Below are 20566 nucleotides of genomic sequence, written 5' to 3' on the forward strand. Positions count from 1 at the left end.
AATCCGATAGAGCATGTGTGGGACATGCTTGGCCGACGAGTTGCAGCCCGTCAACCACCTCCTACATGTGCACCGGAACTTCGGAGAGCATTTCTTGCTGAGTGGAGTGATCTTCCCCATCGATAATTTGATACTCAGCATGCCTAAGCGTTGTACGGACTGTATCTCATCGCATGGGAGACATACAATGCATTAACCATCATACCAACCATGTAATAGTGAGTTTTTGTAAAGGAGATGTTTTTTACAATTGCTCCAGTAAGTCAAAATCGTAGTTTTTATGAATGGTATCATACATACACCATCGTTTTTGTTCTTTATCTTTTGTTTAATAAATGGGCTTTATGAATAAGTAACGTTTGTTTTGTTTCTGAACCTTTATTTGCCGGAGCTGGCATTACCCTCAATTTATGGACATGAGTGTAGTTGAATAACTGTGCGTACCGGTGGAAATGGGAGAAATAAATGGGGCAAATAATTTGAATGGGCGGCAAAAAAATGATACGAGACAATATTTACGGACCACCAGAAAATCATCAGAAGAGGGAAAATATTCTGTGGACCAGTAAAAAAAAATAATTAAGAAGAAATAATTCACAGACCTCTGACGACTAAGACAGAAGTAGAAACCAATACAGTTGAATCCCGTTTTAACGAATACCGATGTAGCGAAAATCTCGATTTAACGAACATGTTTCTAATCCTCCAGATAAGTTTACGTATGAACAAAATGCAAAAACCTGTAACCCTTTATAACGAAATTTCGTTACAACTAAGTGATTTCTCCGGTCTCTTGGAGTTCGTTATAACGGGATTCGACTGTATATAGACTCGACAATATTTAAAAATTAAATTTAGAATTAACAGCAGTTATACGAATTGAGAAAATATTTATCTGAGCGCGGTAGGAAATTCCCAAGGACCGCTGGTACGTGAAGAATTGCCGCCACCACGCACGCACGCATGCACACTGTGTTTCTAAACGCAATTTCACCTCTATAGATATTTGAGCTGAAAAATTGCCGAAAACGAGGAAAAGAACAGCTTATATTAAAGGTCAAACTTAAGAAAAAATTCAAAACGTTCTTTTGCCTTTGCAAGAGAGCCTTTGTAAGTTCGGTAAGTCAAGTTGATGAACATAAAGGTTGGTTGATGGTTGCCTTTGGCCGATCGGAATCGGAAATAAATTGTAGGTCCCGGTCTAATTATCCCTCGTGTGCAGGAAATGACCGTGGTGCGACAAAAATGATCAATGATAAAAATTATAAGTGTTATTTGGGCACTTTTTTTTTCAAGTGTACGATTGAGAAGAAAGGGGGCCTATGTAAAGGTTTTCTCGGCAGGGCCGTACATATATTTTTTGAAATTAAACAGAATTTTATGAATTTTTTAAATCATTTTTTTATACAATTTTCGAAAATATGTCCTCGATTTCAATATAAAAAATTTTACGCTCCCTAATAGATCATTATTTGTTCAATTAGAACGAAGAGAATAGCAACACTAAATAGCCTGATGCGTAGTAAATCGTAGTATTTACGTAGCTTACTAATGCGTAGTGTCCACCATGTATAGAAATATACAGAATCGCGCAGTATATTTGGGAAGTGACGCCGATGAGAGCAAAGATTTCCTATGGAATAAAAGTGAATGAGTTCCGCACAGAAAACAATCGAAACATTTCCATTACGAACGATATTTATTGCAAGAAAAACAAAAATCGTGTGGTGGGGAAGGAACTTTTGGAACAAACGTGACTCAAATTACAAATTTATATCGATTTTTTCTTCCATTTTATTCAGTAGAGAATATGGGTCATAAATTTATGGTTACGAGGGCACATAAAAGGCATTTTTACTGGTAAAATGATAAATATTTCCGATACGGAAGCTTCAGACAGACAAAAAATCGCAATGTGATCGGAAAATTTCTAAATTCCCGGTAATTTTGCGATATGACGTCATCATCAATGTCAATGACTAGGCCAAGTAGGGCGATGTGGAGAGGGAATTGTATCAATTTGACTCGGTCTAAATGGAAACACCACCTCTCACATCCGATTACAGTAGCAGTCAGTCAGTCTACGTGTGATGTGTGTGCAGTGATCAGTATAATCATGATGATGATCTCTCAGAAGAGAAGAGTCTGCTCTCTAACAGCCCATTTCCTGTTTGCGGCCCGCTTCCCATACTCTCGGGGGGTCAGTCAACGGGCTCGCTCCTATCCAAGACTTGTAATAATCATAATGATTGTACCAATAGATCTTCTCCCCCTTGGTTGTATGCGCCAAGAAAAATGAGCCACCCTTAATGAGAGAAGATTCTCGATGAACGTATTGGGTGCGAGATGATTCTTCCTTCAGATTCGGGTGACGCATATTAAGCCCCTTCCCCCAGTGACTTTTGGGGATTTTACGTTAAAATTCACCACCGGAAAATTAACCGACCGCAGTTCACTGATAGCAAAATTCACCGACGGAAAAATCACCGCGGAAAAAATCTGTACTCGTCACCAGTGAATGAGTAACAGAGCGATTTAGCAAGCGAGTGACAGAAAGAGTTGGTCAATGAGCTAGTGAGGGAGTGTCCTTATATAAGTAAATGTGTGAGTAACTTTATGAGTGACTAACCGTATGAGTGACCGATCGAGTGAGTCAGTGACCATTTGAGCATGTGAGTAACCGTATGAGTGGGTAACTGGCCAAGTGAGTAATCGTATGAGTGGGTAACCGTATGAGTGGGTAACCGTATGAGTGGGTAACCGTATGAGTGGGTAACTGGCCAAGTGAGTAAGCGATTGAGTGAGTGGCCGTATAAGTAACTCGCTTACGCCTGCTCACTCACTCGCTCATTTGATCATCCAGTCATTATGTCACTTCATCGTTTGTCTGCGAATTTTTTCCAGGCGGCGAATTGTAGTCGGTGAATCTTCTGGAGGTGAATTGTTTGCGATGAATTTTCCGCACACGTGACTTTAGTAATCGTAAATTTTTCGGTTGATAATCGCATTCCCGAAATTCCGGAATATTTGACGTAATCTTCATCAAATACGTGCGCACGAAGTGACAAAAAAAATTAGGTACTGATAACAATCACTGATACCTCAGTAAATTTTCATTCATTTGTTAAAGGGTAAATTTCTTTCGTTATAATTGAGAGGGGGGGGGGGGGTCATAAATTTTTCCAATTGATATTTTTTTGATTGGGACAGTAGAAAAATTTAAATTTTTATTTCTTTTCAATTTTCTGACTGTTACGAACTTCAAACATCATTGCAAAATTTTCCAGATTTTGCTGGTAATTCGATGTACAGGGTGTCCCATGATTTCATGAATAGTTAAAAAATGCATCAAAATTGAATGAATTGGTATATTTGAATGCCAGTTTGTGAAAAAGTTATTTTCACGAAGGACGATCTTTTTTTGGTACAGAAAAAATTATCTCAAATTTTTCCCGATAGAGGGCGTTACACAAAAGCAAATCACTCGGTTTTTTTTTTCTTTTTTTTTTCGTAAGATGTGATTTCATTGGTGGACGAAGGCTTTACCTTAGCCACGAATCACCGGCTGAAATTCTAAGTATGTTTCGGGCACACAATAAATCGAAGAAAGGTTCTGATCCAATCACCGGTTTACAGCATCCTCCGTCGATAAAAACTTGAACTACATTTTTTTCCCCAAAGAAAAACAAAAAAAACGCCTCCTTTCATGAGGATAAGTTTCACGCAAACCGCATTCAATTCCACCAATTCCTTCCATTTTCAATGAGTTTTTAAACTATTTACGCATTTCCGTGGCACCCTGTATTTGACGTCAGCGCTTTCTCAATCTGCTGCGATTCGCGGAGCGCTTTTTAGCCTATAAATTGTACGGTGGAGAGAGCCCGATCGTCTTTTTCTTTCTTTTTATTAAATTTATTTATCAAATTTAATGATTTATTTTATTGTCCCGGAGCGGCTGCCGATACCCTTGGAAGTGCGCACGGAACCCTAAAGGCTCTACGGAGAAGGATACCCTTGAAAGCGCCCTAAGGCTCCACGAAGCACATGCTAATATCCCAGTTGCACTTCAATTCCATAATAAGCAGTAGTAATTTCATTCTTTTTTTGGACACTTTCTGGTGAAAACATTGTAAAATAGAACGCCTAATAAAATTATCGCATTCATAAATTAGAACCATAAATCGTCAACTAAATAATAAATCATATCAACTCTCTTCATAGCTAACCTTATTAACCTTTTCGGGGAAAATTACGTATTGAACATCAAATATGGGGGCAAAAAATGATAGGAGATTTATCTCTAGTTTCTCTCTCTGCTATTGATCAATTTAAAAAAAAAAAACAGCATTATCATATCAATTGCCAATTCTCTCAGCTCCTATGTGCTCCGAATCGATCCTATGTGCGTGAAATAAATAAAGTGCAAAAATTTGGTTTGTATGTCAGTGCAAAGTGGCCATAGAAAGATAAGTGTTGTGTTCAATAATCTTAAGGAGAACGATGAACTCCTCAGAAAGATTAAAATTCAAAGATAACGCTGGTCATAACAAAATACTATTCATGAAAAAAACAACTACTGAATATTTACTCTCTCTCTCTATTGCAGAGTTTTTTGTTTTCTGAATGTAATCGAAATTATGCTATCTCAGGCACAGTTTGTTTTGTTTTTTGATAGTCGTTTTTAGTTCTTCGGATTTAGTGTTCTGGTATTAGGATTAATTCATTATTGATAAGTGTTAGTTATTTTTGTTTTTGTTATGGTATTGATTTGATGTGAATATCTTCTGATAATATTTGTTTGTTTAGGATGAACGTATAATGTTTGTTGTTTACAGTGAATCAGTATGTCAAGTTGCGGGGGGGGGGGGGCCGGAAGTGTTTCGAAACCGTGGGTGTGCTCGTCTTTAGTTTTATATCGGAAATTTTAATTTCTGAATCAATTCTGGAGGTGCTCGGATCCATGCCAAAAAATTATCATGGGTGCTTGAGCACCCACAGCACTCCCGATTCCGACCAGCACCTCCTAGAAATAGAAGGCTTCCGCACGGGTTGCCATAAACGTCATTCAGACTACCAAGCAAGTTTGGCACATTTTGAAATGCAGCATCCTATTTCGTTTCTTAACTTGGCGTAGAATCTTCCTGATTGGCTCACAAATACTGCACAGTGATTGGATGTGGAGCATACAAATGGCCAATTCTGAGCCCGATCATTTCTTTTCCTCACAACGATGATCCTGGCACGAGCAGGGAATTTTGTTTTCCCTGAAAAACCTTAGGGAAAATGGACTACTTACTGATGTCACAAGCAGGCTACAGATGTCTTCTATCTCTAGGAGGTGCTGCTCCGACGCCACTGTCAAGATGTATAAGTTTTTCCATGTTCTAACACGTTTAAGCGTATTTAGATCAGCGACTGACAAACTCCAAGCACCAGTCTACCATGGCGACTATAAAATTAGTATTAGTGCCTGTATACTATACATGGTGCATAGCAAATTGGCGGTATGGTATTTTACTGGCGAGTTGTTGATCCTACAGGCGTACTTCCAATTAGAAAAAGTCCCCAAGTAACGTGTAGTACTCAAATATGTCATTCATGTTTCAATGGGTTGTATAGGAATTAAAATTAAAAAAAAAAAAATTAACTTTTTATGTAGACACCGTGTGCTCCAAAACGCAATTGGAAAGTCGTTGCCCTCCCTGACTCTTCTAATGCCAAAAATACATCCACGTTTCTATAAGTGCAATATATTCACAAATATATCCGAATTCAAAAAACGGGGGGAGGGGGGACAGCTCTAAACGCAAAACAAAAAACCGTTTTCACTCGCATTTAATGCTGTTTTTCTCAAATTTGCTCCGTTTTTCGAATTCGAATATCTCAAGAGAATATTGTACTTAGAAACATGGATTTTTTTTTTCCTTTGGTTGGCATCCGGAAAGACAGGGGGAATAGCTTTCTCAGTGAGTTTTGGGGCACACGGAGAATGCATAAAAAGTTAATTTTTCTAATTTTGATAACCTCTTTAATTTTCTTTCTGTAAAATATATTTCGTCAACGTGTGTAATATATTGTATAACATAACGTTCGATGAATATCATCCATATACTTGGTCTAGATCGTCGCGGAATTTGTCACATCGCACAAAAGAAATCGTGACGACACAGTCATTTTTTTTTTTTTTCAATCACATAATAGTGATGAAAGAAAAATAATAATAATATTTACGATAGTCTGCGTCGTGCAAACGGAGGGAGTTCTATACATTGTGTGTGCTCAGTTTTTTATGTATATAATACTTCCTTTTTTTTCTAGTATAATGGCAAAGAAGCCTCTTTTGCGCTCACATATGAGTATAAATGGATTATTATTATTGGAGGGAGTGGGAGGAAAATCTCTCTTCCTGACTAGACTCAGTGAGTTAGTCAGTCGTTCAGCAATTGACTAGCCCCGTGAATTTATGCTTTTAGTCATCACCGCAGTCATCGTGTTATTGGTTCGTACGCACGTACGTACTGCGGGGCGCGAGCGAAATCTTAATTCACTCGAGGGATATTATAGCTAAGCGTCATGGCGGTTTCGATGGCATGAAAAGTGGCGACATTTATTTTTAAAATTTTTTTTTTCTTCTGTTTATGTGATTATTATTATTATTTTAACTTCTCTTTTTCCCTTCCCGAAGTAATTTTTTTCCTCTTTTTTTCCCCTCGTCGTTGAAGATGTTCTTGATGATTCCTCTAATTTTCTTAAGAAGTATGAGATAACGACCATCAGAGAGAGCATTAACGGAGCTGGAAAACACAGCAAAGCATTCTATCTCTCTTCTCAACGATTGAGACACATAGACGTAATAAGTAAAAAGGCGAGCACCGGGTCAATCTCCGGACTTTAACGACCGAAATAGCAACAACAAATTCTGTATCTGTCATCAAGATATCGTGTTGTGTGTGTGTGTGTATGTCGGTTTAGTGTGAATTAAGGTATCTCTGTGGACAATCCTGATCACAGTGGAAAGAAGAGACCCTCAAACATGTGTTCGTTTATCCAAGAGTGATGCTGGACGTCATCGAAGGATTTTCTAAAGATACTCGAAATTTCATCTGTAAGTATTATTTTTTTTCATTGCAAAGATTTTTATATATATACACAAATAATAAGACAAAAGTACAAAAACACATTGAACGACAATATACAAAACAATGTAGACTACTCAAAAATACAGAAATACATAAAGAAATATAGGGAAGACCGCTGTAAAATCTGAAATAGAAGAGACCGGTAAAATGTTGTCTTTTCAGATCATAACTCATATAAATACCATATAAAATACTATATAAATACTATATAAAATCGCAAACGTTTATCCCCTAAAATTAAGTGCAAACTTCCAATACAATCACTTTCCATGCAATCCAATTAATTTCCATGTATCAAAGGCAAAGGATTATTTTTCTACTATCATTTCTCCATCGGAACAAACCTTGTCCCTCTTGCAAACCAGGCAAGAATGCTGCCATTCACACCACTGAAGACACTACCCTGCCTTCCTTATTTCACGCACTGCGGCATAAAGCGCTGAAGTTGATGCATCAGTAGCCTCTCTTAACTTCATTAAATGGCCCCCAGGTGAGACGATAGAGAGATAAACGGCTTTCTTCTCATCCCAATATATCAAGGAAACAGCTATTTTCTGGATATTATGACGAGGTGAACTCGAAAATAAAAGTCATTTGGTGTAGATTGTAGCATGCTTGTCCGGTTTGAAAGAGGGCCTGAGTTCGTGTCCAGGTGAAGACCAGATGACTTTTCTTTCCCAGTTCACCTCAGCAAGATATCCAGAAAATATCATTTCCTTAATTGTTATTGCCATCAAATGATAAATCTTTCAATGATTTTGAGAAGCAAAAAAAAGTATGATCAACAAGTGAGAGTCTCGGGACACTAGAGATCCCCATCTCCCCCCAATAAACTTACTTTGTAACGGAGCTGAGTCTCTCAGCCAAAATAATTTTAGACCATATAACGCATGTAGGCCCATGAAATGCAACAAGTCCGGCAACACCCTTTTCTTCACGAGTATTTTTGTGTATCGGCTTTTCTGATCCAACCAACCAACAAAAAGTAGCATTTAATTGTCGCTGACACGTTGGCCAAATAGCTGGTCCAGTGATCGCATGATCCGCAAAAAAAGCAAACCTACAACATGATACTTACATAACGTGAAACTTACATACCATGAAAATTCAAGCATTTACCATCTTCACTTCAAAAATATGGCAGAACAGGTAGCAGCACCAGCATTAAAACGAAACAAGTATAACTCTGAAAACATGAATGTCGGGTACACACTGGACCGACACAATAAGCGATACAACCTACAGAACTCCATACGGATTTTTTTTTTCAGGATTGGTTGGACAAACCTGAAATTCAGTTCTTTAATCAACCCGTGTCGTATTGCAGGTTGTATCGCTCATTCATCACTTCGGCTCAGTGTGTACTCAGCCGAATACGCCAAGGTCACTCGGAACATACTGCGGCATGCACCAGTTTGTTAAAAATTCCACAAAGGAATGTTAACGAGGTGCATGTATGGTAAAGTAGTAGTAGTGAGCCCATGGTGAGAGAAAATGGTGACCGTGTCTTGTGTGCGTTCGAATTTCACGTATGGAAGTGTTATTGCATGAAAAATAAAAACAATATATCACAGTCGGTATTGGCCATGTCTACGTGATATTTTGCCTAGTAAAACCGCCGTGTCAACCTCAGAGTGTTAATCATTTTAGTGGGGCGTTAGCAAATAGTGTCCTCTGAACAGAAGTGTCACCTTCCAATAGGGCCAATGCCTCTCAGCAAAACTGGTTCTATTGAAAAGTGGCGGCACTTCAGAGTTAATTTCATCTAACAACATATTAGGAGCTTATTTTCAATTTTTCTAAATTTACAGTAAAACAAAAAGAACGTGTTTCTCCGAAATACATTTGCTTTGAAAAAGTAGAAAATAAACCAACAGGTAGCATATAGGAATGGTAGAAGAATATTTGAATTCCATGTTTCCTGATCAACATTTAAGAGAGTTATCCATATTTGAATTTTAGAAATGTTTCGTTTTGGAGGAAAATTATAGTGAAAAAATGTTACCTTTTGATTAAAATTTGAACTGGTCAAGTCTGTAAAATTGGAAGTTTCTACGTCACCTGTCGATTCCAAAAGGAATTTACCCAGGAAGGTACCATTACTACCCTCTCATCATTAACATAAGAAACATGGTCATGCTACAGTGGAACCTCCCATAAAGAACTCTCCCGTTAGCGGACACCTCCACTGACGGACACCGTTTTGAATTACATTGACGGGACTCAGTGTAGCTTACTATACATTAACGAACGCTCCTCTTTACCAAACAAAATTTTCCGTCCCATGAGTGTCTGTTATCGAGAGATGAAAACTACCGATGTATTGATGTATGAAAAAGGCGGATACGTTCCTTTTTGAAAGAAATAGCTAACTTTACATTATAATTTCTTCCAAAAATATTCCCGGTTGCATAATCTGGCAGAGTTCATCCCAAATATTCATAAACCGTTAAAAAGTGCATATCGGGGGATAAAAAAATCGAAACGCTTCCTTTTGAAAATAAGCTCCTCGTATGAGATGATACGAATCGCGAAAATGTCGAAACACAGAAGATAAACCTAATCTATATGTATTTTTTGGGTTAATTTTACAGATCATGGCTTGTTCACAGCGTTGCCGAGTCGCTGTCCTAGTGCTCGTCGGACTGACATCCGCTATATCAGGAGTCGCCCTTTACCTGTTCTTCCCTCCATTCTTCACTTCCAAACTTCAGCAGGTAAGTCTTTAAAACAAAGCAGACTAGGTAAAATCGATCAGATATGAGGTAATATCAACCGAGATTACATCAAATATGGATGCTTTAATTTAGAAAATGTCATAAAAATGAAACTATATAGCCATGAGTCACATCAACCACCTTATATCTGATGCTCAATTGATAATAGATTATTACTCTGTTACATAAGATTTGGCAACCCTATCAGTGACAGCAAAGTAATTACTAGTTTGTTTTCATCCATCTTTGTCCTTGTGCGATTGCGACAGAATCCTTTTTTTTTTTTTTGTATTACAGAAGCACAATATTTAGATACAATCCCTGTCATTATACATTTTCAACATGGTTTTCTTGTTTTTGTTTTCTTGACCTTGACTTCGCTCGTATACGCATTAGATTAGAGGTCAGTCAATGGTCAATAAGCCCAGCAACGATTCTTGGAATTTCGTTTTTTTTTTTTTAAATGCTTTCTTATCTCCTTGTTGCGATGTTATACCAACTTTAATGGTCATTTTCAAAACGTGTAACGGGCTAAGTAATTCATGTCAATATATGATTATTGAATATCATTATTTGTTACTCCACTGGAAGATAGATATATCCATGCAATACGGAGGGATGATTCAAATCTATTTTCCGGTAGAATGTATATCCCGCACAGTTAATCGCATTATATAAATACTGCTAATTTTGGCTGAAAGGTGCACGTGCCGTCTTCTCGAGGAGGAACCTCATCCCCACAATCAATTGTCCTCAACACGGCATGCCTCAGTTTCAACGGAGATTATTACGTAAATTTCGGACGTTTCTCAATCTTATGACACAATAGTGGATTATTATACCCTAAAGAAAGTGTTCTACTGTGCATGGCCCCCACAAGGGGTGGGCTGACAAGGCTCCAGCCCTGGGGCCCGGGAGGATTTTAATCATTTTTTGTTTTTCACGCTATATATTCATCATAAAAGGGCCCCCCGTGAAAGTCTGGTCGGGGGACCCGTAAAAGATCCCAGCCTAGGGGCCCCGCTTCAGGATGTGGGGGCCATGCTACTGTGAATGGCACGCAGGACAATCTCTTTGGATCTCACGTCATATTTCCTCCCTTCAACGGTGGTTTTGAAGGACATACAAACCGTATCAGGCAGGGCTGGGCAAATCTCCAAAAATAATCATGTTCATCGGGCATGTAACTTGAAGTAATAGATGCCCGAATCAATATATTATGCCCTAAAAATATTGTCGCTGGATTCACTTACTTAAAAAAAAAATTAAGCATGAATTGATTAATTTTTATTTAAAAAAAATATTGAAAGTGGTATAATTTTTTTAAATCTATATTTTGAAATAAATGCGAAATTTTTCAGAAGAAATGTGGTCACTTATTAAAAATCAAAAATTAATGAAACCGCTAATTATAATTTTCCACGATGAAGGTGTCGGAAAAGAAGTCACCAAATTAGAATTCACGTCGCTTATAGAATCGTAGCCAATTCACGGTATCGGGCCAGGACTTGGGCAGACGCGGCATAAGATAAAGTGGCCAGGTCATGCCACTGAGAAACTGGGACGAACCCTGATAAATACCGGGACAATCCTGATAAAAACCGGGACATCTCGAAAACAAATTTTCGCAATGCAAACTATAGTGTTGAATCGTGAGGCGATGGATAAAATTATCAATTGGCACCAAAAGCAGTGGCGTTGTGCGGTTTTTATTCGGTATTCTTCAACACTTTTCTCACTGAAGACCACTGAAATTAAGTGAAAATTTTCACGAACCGGCATAAATGTGATAAATAATTTGCGAGCCGGTGAAAAAAAAATTGAAGGAAAATTTCTCATATATATATATATATATATATATATATCTTCCGACTTTATCTTATTATATTTCATATAAAATGAATACGAAAAACCGCTTTGAGCTAGTACTCCTGCTGCCACCTATTAAATAAAATCAAAACTATTCGCCATAATTCTTAAAATAAAATGGCTAAATGTGCTAAATAAAAATGAACAACATGTGATACGAAAATAAATTTTTATTTTATACTGGATACCGTTGTGAATTTTGTGCGCCTAAATACCAGTTAATATGTTTTAGGACGTTTGCGAAACCAATCCAGCGGCAAACATAAAAACATATCAACAGGTATTTTATCGCATAAAATTTATACCCGGTATTCAGCATAAAAATGCATAATATAAAAGAAGCTCGAAAGCCGTTAATGTGCACATTACGTAGCTAATCTGCAGATTAACTGATTTGATACCTAGATAAGGGGTCATTCAAGTATTACGTCAAAATCGGAGGAGGTGGGGGGGAGGTTCCGGATTTGCTGACTTTTGATGACAAGGGGGGGGGGCGGTTTGAAGGTTGGTTACGTCATCAACCACCCCTTTTTGAAGACATGAAATATTCTAAGCTGGGGGGAAATCTTCTGACGGGGGGGGGGGGGGGGGCAGTGTTTTGTTGACCTTTGCTGACAACGGGGGGGGGGTCAAAAATGACTGAAAATCTGCTTACGTAATAATTGAATGGCCCCTAATATGTAGAATAACTGACTTCTGCACTTTAGGGGTAGCATAAAATCATTACATATGTAGGATTTTCAGTTATAGTTCTTTTAATTATCAGTAGATGGCGCTGTGGCGAGCCGGAAAATATTATGAAGATTTAAATTGGGGGAATTGGCAACGGTGAGTTTGTGCCGGGAGAAGTCAGCGGGAAAAGCCACGCTTTTTGTTATCTCTGTGATCGCCTTGCAGGGCCGCAACAAAATGCTTGGTCACCCGGGGCAAGTGTGCATTTTGGCACCCCCCCCCCCATTGTAATGTTAAAGGATAGGTTTGAGAATAAAATTTGCACACACCCCCCCCCCCCCCCGGTGCGGCCCAGTCGTCTTGTATTTTTTTGCGAGCGTAATAAATGTTTAGAAAATGGATTGTGGAGCCAGACCAGCTCAACTAAATGGCTGATTCTGGGGGCTACAAACGGGCCCAAGACGAGCCTAGGAAAGCCCACATACATTGTTTATTTTAATGCTGCGTACCGGTTTGAGAAACCAACAACTATATAAATTTACCTAAAAGATTATAACAGATACTTCAGTTTTTATTAGCTAGGTGGCAGCAGAAGTCCTATATTTTTTGTGATAGATATTTTTCTGATGTTTTTGTGTAAAAGGAAACGCGACAAAAATAATTTCTACAGTTTTTAGAATCAATTGCAGAATTTTTATCCCATTCTGACACTTTGTATACTTTATACAGTAAGTGATGGGGTCATGTAATGTATAAATTTTATTTATTTTTTGAAAAATATATTTTTCCGTTTTTATACGAAATACGTTTTTTCTCTTCTTCCATAATAACCATTAGGATGTATTATTTCGCTGGAATTGAGGTTTTTCATTTCCAGTAAAGCCCACTTGTTGTATATGACTCCATTTTGATTTTTATATTTATCGGAGGCCATGACCGCACCAGGCTGCTAAATATAAGAAGGAAACACATTTGCGTCATGGCTGCCACAGAGGAAGCATTTCCACACATTTGTGTTGGAACACTTTCCATCATCGTGGAGATTTAAAAATGTTCAATTCCTTTTTTTTTTTGTATGTCTATGTCGGGCATGTGGTTGAAAAAAATGCACCCCGGTCACAAAGTTTTTACATATGTAGGGGAACCCTGGGTAGAACGGGGTACCAAGTTGAAAATATGCTTTAAAAATACAAATGGGTTAGAGTTAAGAGAGCTGCAAATGTTTCTATGAACACATTACAATTTAATAATCACAAAAATACAGTGATATTGTAAGAAAACAAAAGAACAATATATATATTTTTTTCAAAAACAAAAAATTATGTCATTTGCCCCGTTCTGCCCCGGGTACAGGGCAGAACGTTAGCGGCACACTAACCACTCTGTCACTCACTCACTAATTAATTACTGACTCACTAACTCGGTCATTCTTCGCTCACTTACTGCCTCACCGACTCTTGTCGAACTGTTGTCGATGAATTGTTCCAGCGGTGAATTCTCCGTCGATGAATTTTCTTATTGATGAATTGCATGGTGGTGAATTGTTGTCTGTGAATTTTTTCCGTAAACCTTCATTTTACCTTCTCGAATTTAATCACAAATAATTTTTCCTTGATCAAATTCTTCGACTAATTGAAATTAATGCAGGGCTCATTGAAAGGTGCTGAAACCTCTATTGGCAATTCGTCAGAGATTGATTCACCATCAAAAAAGTCCTTTGAACAGCATGAGACGTCATAGATAAATGCAATATATTTTGCGAAGAAATCACCATTTCCCATAGAGGCATAATCACTTCCCGAATAAGCTGTTACGGCAATCGCTTAACCGAACAAAAAAAAAAAATTGTTTTTTCAGTATCATTATTATCTTCTGGCTTTTTGATGAGGAACAAGGAAACGACAAAGACAAATGGTTTCGTATTTGACGCAAGATTCGATCCCCTAACAGCCAATCAAACTCTCGTTTGGAACTCGCGAGACATGACGAGATTCCCGTTCGAGATATAACCGTACGATGACATTTTCAAACTGGAATGCAGACGCTAGACGCGTTCATGATTGATGCTTAATTTGAGTACAAATGTACCCGGATGGAGTAGAACTAACAATTCACGCGCAACATTATACAGTGGTGTCCTGTAAGTGGTAATTTGGCCCAGGGCCAAATTACCACTTACAATTTTGTGCTCTATGTATGTATATACAGGGTGATTATAAAAAAACTATCCCGACATATGGGCCCCTAACTATCATACCATTCACAGAAACTGAATGAAATTTTGGCATAAGGTATTTTGATGTATGCGCTCAAGAATGATATGGAAAACAACAGTGTCACTCTAACAGTTACGGTTACAGTGAGAAAATTTCGAAAATATCAAATGGCAACACCAAGTTTTTTGTATTGGAATGTGATCTCCATTGTGAAAAACCCTAAATAGCGTTCGAACGGCAACTGTAGCATGAAAATCACCGGCGGTAGATAGGCTAAAAGTGAGCACAACCAATAAGGACAGAGAAGCAGCATAAAATAAAGCATTTTATTGTGTTTCCACATGACCTTGTGGAGGACTAATCAGGCTGGGATCTCAGCCGAAGAAACGGTGTGACGAATGAAACGAACATTAATGCTCTGGTGCACGGCAAAGTCCTTTTTACTTTTTCCTTGCCTTGCTCCGGCATTTTCGTGCTACAGGTGCCATTCCAACGCTATTTAGTGTTTTTCACTATGGAGATCGCATTCAAATACAAAAAAATTGGTGTTGCCATTTGATATTTTCGAAATTTTCTCACTGTAACCGTAACTGTTAGAGTGACACTGTTGTTTTCCACATCATTCTTGAGCGCATACCTCAAAATACCTTATGCCAAAATTTCATTCAGTTTCTGTGAATGGTATGATAGTTAGGGGCCCATATGTCGGGATAGTTTTTTTATAATCACCCCGTATTTATATATACATATATTTATATATTTATATATACATATATATACCATTTTTAGTGTATTTTCAAAAGCCACAGGGGTCAACGCCCCCCTCACCCCCTAAATGACGGGCCTGACGTGGCCTTTCTCTCACAAACCGTCCGTCCAAAAAATTCCAAGTTTCAAATCGCAATATTCTAATTCAAAAACTGGAGAAAAGGTGGGAAAGGACAGCGTAAAGAAAATGAGAGAAAGGAGCGTTGTCCGTTAGTTTTTGCTGCTCTTTTATAACTTTCCTCCGATTTTTGAATTGAAAAAATATCTCAGCGAATATTGCGCTTAGAAACTTGAATTTCTTTTTTTCCTGTTGGGCTCAGGAGATACAGGGCAACAACTATCTAATTGGAAGTTATGAGGACAAAGGGAACGTATAAAAATTGAGAGTTTTTTTATATTGTGACTCAATGTATTTCACCAGGTGCTTTTTGAACACCTTTTGACCATCTTTTCAAACTGGAATCATACCTCTACGATGGACGGTTGATGAGATAAAGGCTGCATTAGCACTTACAGGACACCCTGTATATGCACTCACACTGTTAGGTACACACACACACTTTCGGCACAACTAGATAAGAATGTAATATTAATAGGCTTTGTCCTCTTATGATATGATTTTATCACAGATGATGATTCTTAATGATTCCCGTTGCCGTGTAGTTATTTCTTAGAATGCAATATTATCCTCGTGGGAAACCCAAATTTCCTGCTGGAATCGTCGTGTTAAATTTTTGTTCATTTTTCAGCCCTTTTTTTCTTTGTATCCCTCCCCTCTTTCTGATTTCTGATCACGTGTATTCCTTGGAATTTTGTCACGCTATATTTTCGTTTTTTCCCCCCCCCCTTACTTACGGTGTCATTTATGTCATTGTAGATGTGTCGAAAGTTCGTCGTCGTGTTCGTGCCTGAGTGTCCGGAAAATTCACCGACAACAGTTCGACACGAAGCTACTGAGTCCTTGAGCGTGTAAGCGAGCGAAATATAGAGTAAGTGAGCTACTGAGTCCGTGAGCGAGTGAGTGAGTGAGTGATCGAGCGAGCTACTGAGTCCGTGGGTGAGTGAGTGATCGAGCGAGCTACTGATTGAGCGAGTCCGTGAACGAGCTCACTCACTCTCTCGTTCACTCGCTCTGTCACTCAATGTTTCGCTCGCTCACCCGCTCACGGACTCGGTAGCTTCATGACTGTTGTCGGTGAATTTTCCTAGCGGTGAATTGGGGTGAATTTTCCGTATACCGTCCCGATGGGTTTGTTTGTGCCGGTCTTTCCACCATGGCTCACACTCCTTGGGGTAACCAGCTTATATCCCCCATGGGGACAGAGCAGGGGGCTATGGTTGACGTCTTGGTTTGGTTTGATTTGGCACAACTTGATCGGTAAAAAAATTGCCCATGGCGATAGATCGGAGTTGTGTTCGGTTTGAAAGAAAGAAAGCAAGTGCACCCAGGTAGAGTATAGGCAGTTACAGGGAGGGGGTGGGAGATAGTGACAATCCGTTCACACCAATTGCTCGACATGCCCGGGACATCTACAAATTTTGACCGGGCATGTATTATTTTCACCCACATGCCCAAATGCAGGCATGTATGTATAAAAAAAAATGTGAATATTCTTCGTTATTTTGATTTTTGCATCGACGATTACGCGTTTTCTTACACACATGCGTGAAATTTCATAGAAATGCTTTCTTTGGCGGCCATGACGCAATTGTATAGTTCTGTATTTTGATCTATTTTCATGGTCCTAATATTTAGCAGCCCGGTGCCAAATAGGTTCTCATGTACTGCAACTGGGCTGTTCTGGAAAACGGAAAAGGCCTTACTTCTAGCTTGATAGTACCTATACAGAGGTGGCTCGCGTGGAGGAGGCGTGAAGGCACACACGCCCCTTGAAAATTTCAAGCCATTTTAGTTTTATTCTTCAAATGGATTTGATACTAACTTAATACCATTGAATTTCTTTACTTTTCAAATGAATTTGATAAATTGTAAAAGAAATATTTTCGGAAGGCACTGATTTAAAAAAAAAGTGTCCCGTAAAGTACGGGTCATATGGCCAAGGTTCGGTGGAGCTTTCTATGGAGGAAGAGTATTATTCTTTCTTCTTTAGGTAATTTCCGCCCTGCGCAGATACGAGATACCCTTAGTTTGAGTTACCTAACCGTCCTCTTTTCTGATGTCATTTCAAGCGTACTCCTACGTTTGGGAAAATTCACCCTTTTGTCCTCCTTTTTTCCGGTTTCCGGAATTATTATTTTTTTTTCTTCTGAGGACATTGAAATTCCCAGAATTTTTCTGTCTCTGCTTTTTTTTTACAAGTTACGAAAAATTATTGTTGTGACCGGTTTTATTGATCGGAATAGTGGCGCCATCTATTGTGAAAATGGGGACAAGTGACGTCACTGAGGGTGTGCGCACAGACGTCCTCCTTTCTCAGTTTTCGGATCTAGTAACCCTAATCTTGGTACTGGGAAACACGAGAGTAGGGAGAAAGGGGAATCGGGTGGTTAGTACAGGTTATTACGCTCGTTTTCGGCCACTAAAAAACACGCCGTGGATACTGATGCTGCGATCTACCTTATATCTTTTAAATCTGTTGCATAACTTTTGAAATCAGAATATATTTGGGTATAAAAAAATAATGTATGTTTGCATAACTTTATCATTAAACTATGATATACAGTCGAATCCCGTTTTAATGAATACCGTTATAGCGAAAATCTCGTTTTAACGAACACTTTTCTGAATCCTCCAGATAGGTTAACATAGGAACAGTGCAAAAACCTGAAATTACTTTATAACGAAGTGATTTCTCCGGTCTCTTGGAGTTCGTTATAACGGGATTATAGCAGTATTAACGATCATTAAAGTAGCTCTGTAAGGGAATTATCAATAGGTAGAATGTTAATTCAGGTGCCCAATAAGTATCGAAAGGTTTTTTTCACGTTTTTGGCGCACCGAATAAGATGCCGTTAAGAATATTTCATATTTTCATAGAGGGTGGTTAAGGGTGGTTGATGACGTAAGCATCATCAAAACTTCCCCCTCCCCCTTGCCATCAAAAGTGAGTAAATCGAAAACCCATCCCCTCCCTCTCATCGATGCTGACGTAATACTTGAATGACCCCTTATGCAAAATAAGAAGTGTAAAGATTTTATGATGATCAAGGTGAATGGCATTGAAAATATTGTGAAAATGAGGAATCGATCAAAATACAGTCGGACGCGCTTATAACGATCACGGATATTACGAATTTTCATGGACAACGAAGTTTATCCCTATCCCGTGAATTTCGTTTTGCATCTCTATGTTATTTTGATTGCTTATAACGAACACCGATTTCAGCAAAGTACGCTTACAGCGAATTTTCAGCTGGTTTTGGAACATGAATTGTCACGAATTTCTTTGTTATCTTATCTAAAAATCTTCTTATCTATATATAATCTACTTTTCTCACGGTTCTCACTGAGCCTTTTCCTTGCAAGAAAATGTATTTTAGTACCTCCTCTATAGTTAAATCCTATTTCGCTTGCAGAAAAACTTTTGGTAAGGAAAGATTAACGCTATTTGTTCCCAAGAATCCAACCTTCCCCAATGACCTTTTGTGCATATTTGCCGATCTTTGACTAGATGTTATCGTGTAAGAGATCATTTTGAGACTGTCCGCGAGTGAAAAACACTACGCTTCACACTAATGGAAACAAATATTGCTTCGGAAATCGAAGCCATATATATGTAGCTGTGTGATTGCGAAAAATTGAAAAAAAAAACCTGAAGTATCGAAAAATATTCGAGATTCAACATAGTTCGTTAGCAACGATTTGGAACAAAGAGGAATTGAAGAGAACGTTCTTAAATGGTTCAAGAAGAGATTCAGAAAAAAAAGCTCATATTGATGTGGAAGCACTTCTTTTTGAATGGTTTGAAAAAAGACAGGCTGAAATGAGCAATAGTGACCCCCGGCCCTTGCTATAATAAAAGACATTAACTTTTGCATGATTATTTAGGCAAAATTTATTTAAGTGTGAAACATTTACCTTACACAATGATACTGATTGGAAAGAAAAAAAGATAAGAAGCGATTGGCAAATATTTTTGTTGAATTACGTAAGATTTAAATTAAATTGTAATATAGTTGATGAGGTTTTCGCGGCCATCGTTTGATGAAAATTGTTTTTTTCGGGTTCGAAGACCGTCGTCCGTTTGAGTTAGTTCGTCAACGTTTCCCCAACACTGGTGGTTGGCATCATCAGGAGAATTGATAAAAGGACTTTGATCATACAACATATGAAGAAAGATCATACAACATACTTGATGATATGAAGAAGAAGAAACGGCAAACAGAAATCACCATGTTCTTTCAGAAAACATCGCCAACATTCCCTTATATCCCTGTGTAACCTTGCTCTTCTCATACCGTTCAATAAACGAGATATACAAGGAAAAAAACTATGGTTTCGGTTACTCGCGGATTTCCCGTATTCGCGGTCACCCCCACGAATACTTGGCCGACTGTAGTTTAATCTTTATTTATTTTAAGAATGCTTACTATATTGAAAAAATGCTTGTCGTGCATGTAAATCGTGCTTCATTTCGCTTGAAAGCATCATTTTTAAAAAATCGGTACGCGGATATTTATTTTATTTATTTATTTAAAATACAAAGCTACAGGTTTAAAACCCAATTACAGCTTGCAGTAAAAATAAAAATTATCACAGAATAGAAAAAACGACAACACGATAAAGTACACAAAGGACAAATAAAAAGTAACAAAAATTACGCAAAATGCAAAAATTCTACACAAAGATTACACATTATACACCGCAATCTCAGCAAAAATCTTCTAAAGTCGGTAACACACGAATGAAAAATATCCAGATTATAATGAGGAAGCTCATTATAAAATTCGGAAAATCTGTTTACAGCACAATAATTACCAATATTAGTATTGAATGATTTGACGGCAAATAAGCAATTAGATCTTGTATTGTGGTACTTAATATTGAAACAGATTTCGTTAAGAATGGATATGCAATCAATTCGGTTAGCCAACAGTTTCTTGGAAAAAAAAACGTGCAAGTGCTCTCTGCGTTTTTGTAAACTAATGACATTGAAACTGTTTCGTAGATGAGTGGCAGATAGAATATTGTTACAAGGACCATGTTTTTTTGAAATATAAATAC

General features: G+C 38.0%; 1 protein-coding gene across 3 annotated transcripts in view; it reads left to right on the forward strand.

Annotated features, from left to right (window-relative positions):
• The first annotated feature begins 6722 nt into the window (after window positions 1–6722).
• The window catches only part of LOC149070138 (protein croquemort-like), a 43147-nt gene continuing 29303 nt past the window's right edge, over window positions 6723–20566 (forward strand). Inside the window, exons 1-2 of one of the 3 annotated variants that reach the window (XM_089250095.1) lie at window positions 6723–7105; window positions 9734–9856. In XM_089250095.1, coding sequence (XP_089106221.1) covers window positions 9737–9856 — 120 coding nt within the window. In that variant the 5' untranslated portion in view covers window positions 6723–7105; window positions 9734–9736. The remainder of the gene's footprint in view (window positions 7106–9733; window positions 9857–20566) is intronic. The other 2 variants (XM_089250098.1, XM_089250096.1) reach the window with 2 other exon arrangements.

Source organism: Pholcus phalangioides, unplaced genomic scaffold (genome assembly GCF_987345545.1).
Source record: "Pholcus phalangioides strain wild (caught in Gottingen) unplaced genomic scaffold, Ppha-v1.0 ptg000022l_1, whole genome shotgun sequence".
Taxonomy (NCBI): Eukaryota; Metazoa; Arthropoda; class Arachnida; order Araneae; family Pholcidae; genus Pholcus; species Pholcus phalangioides.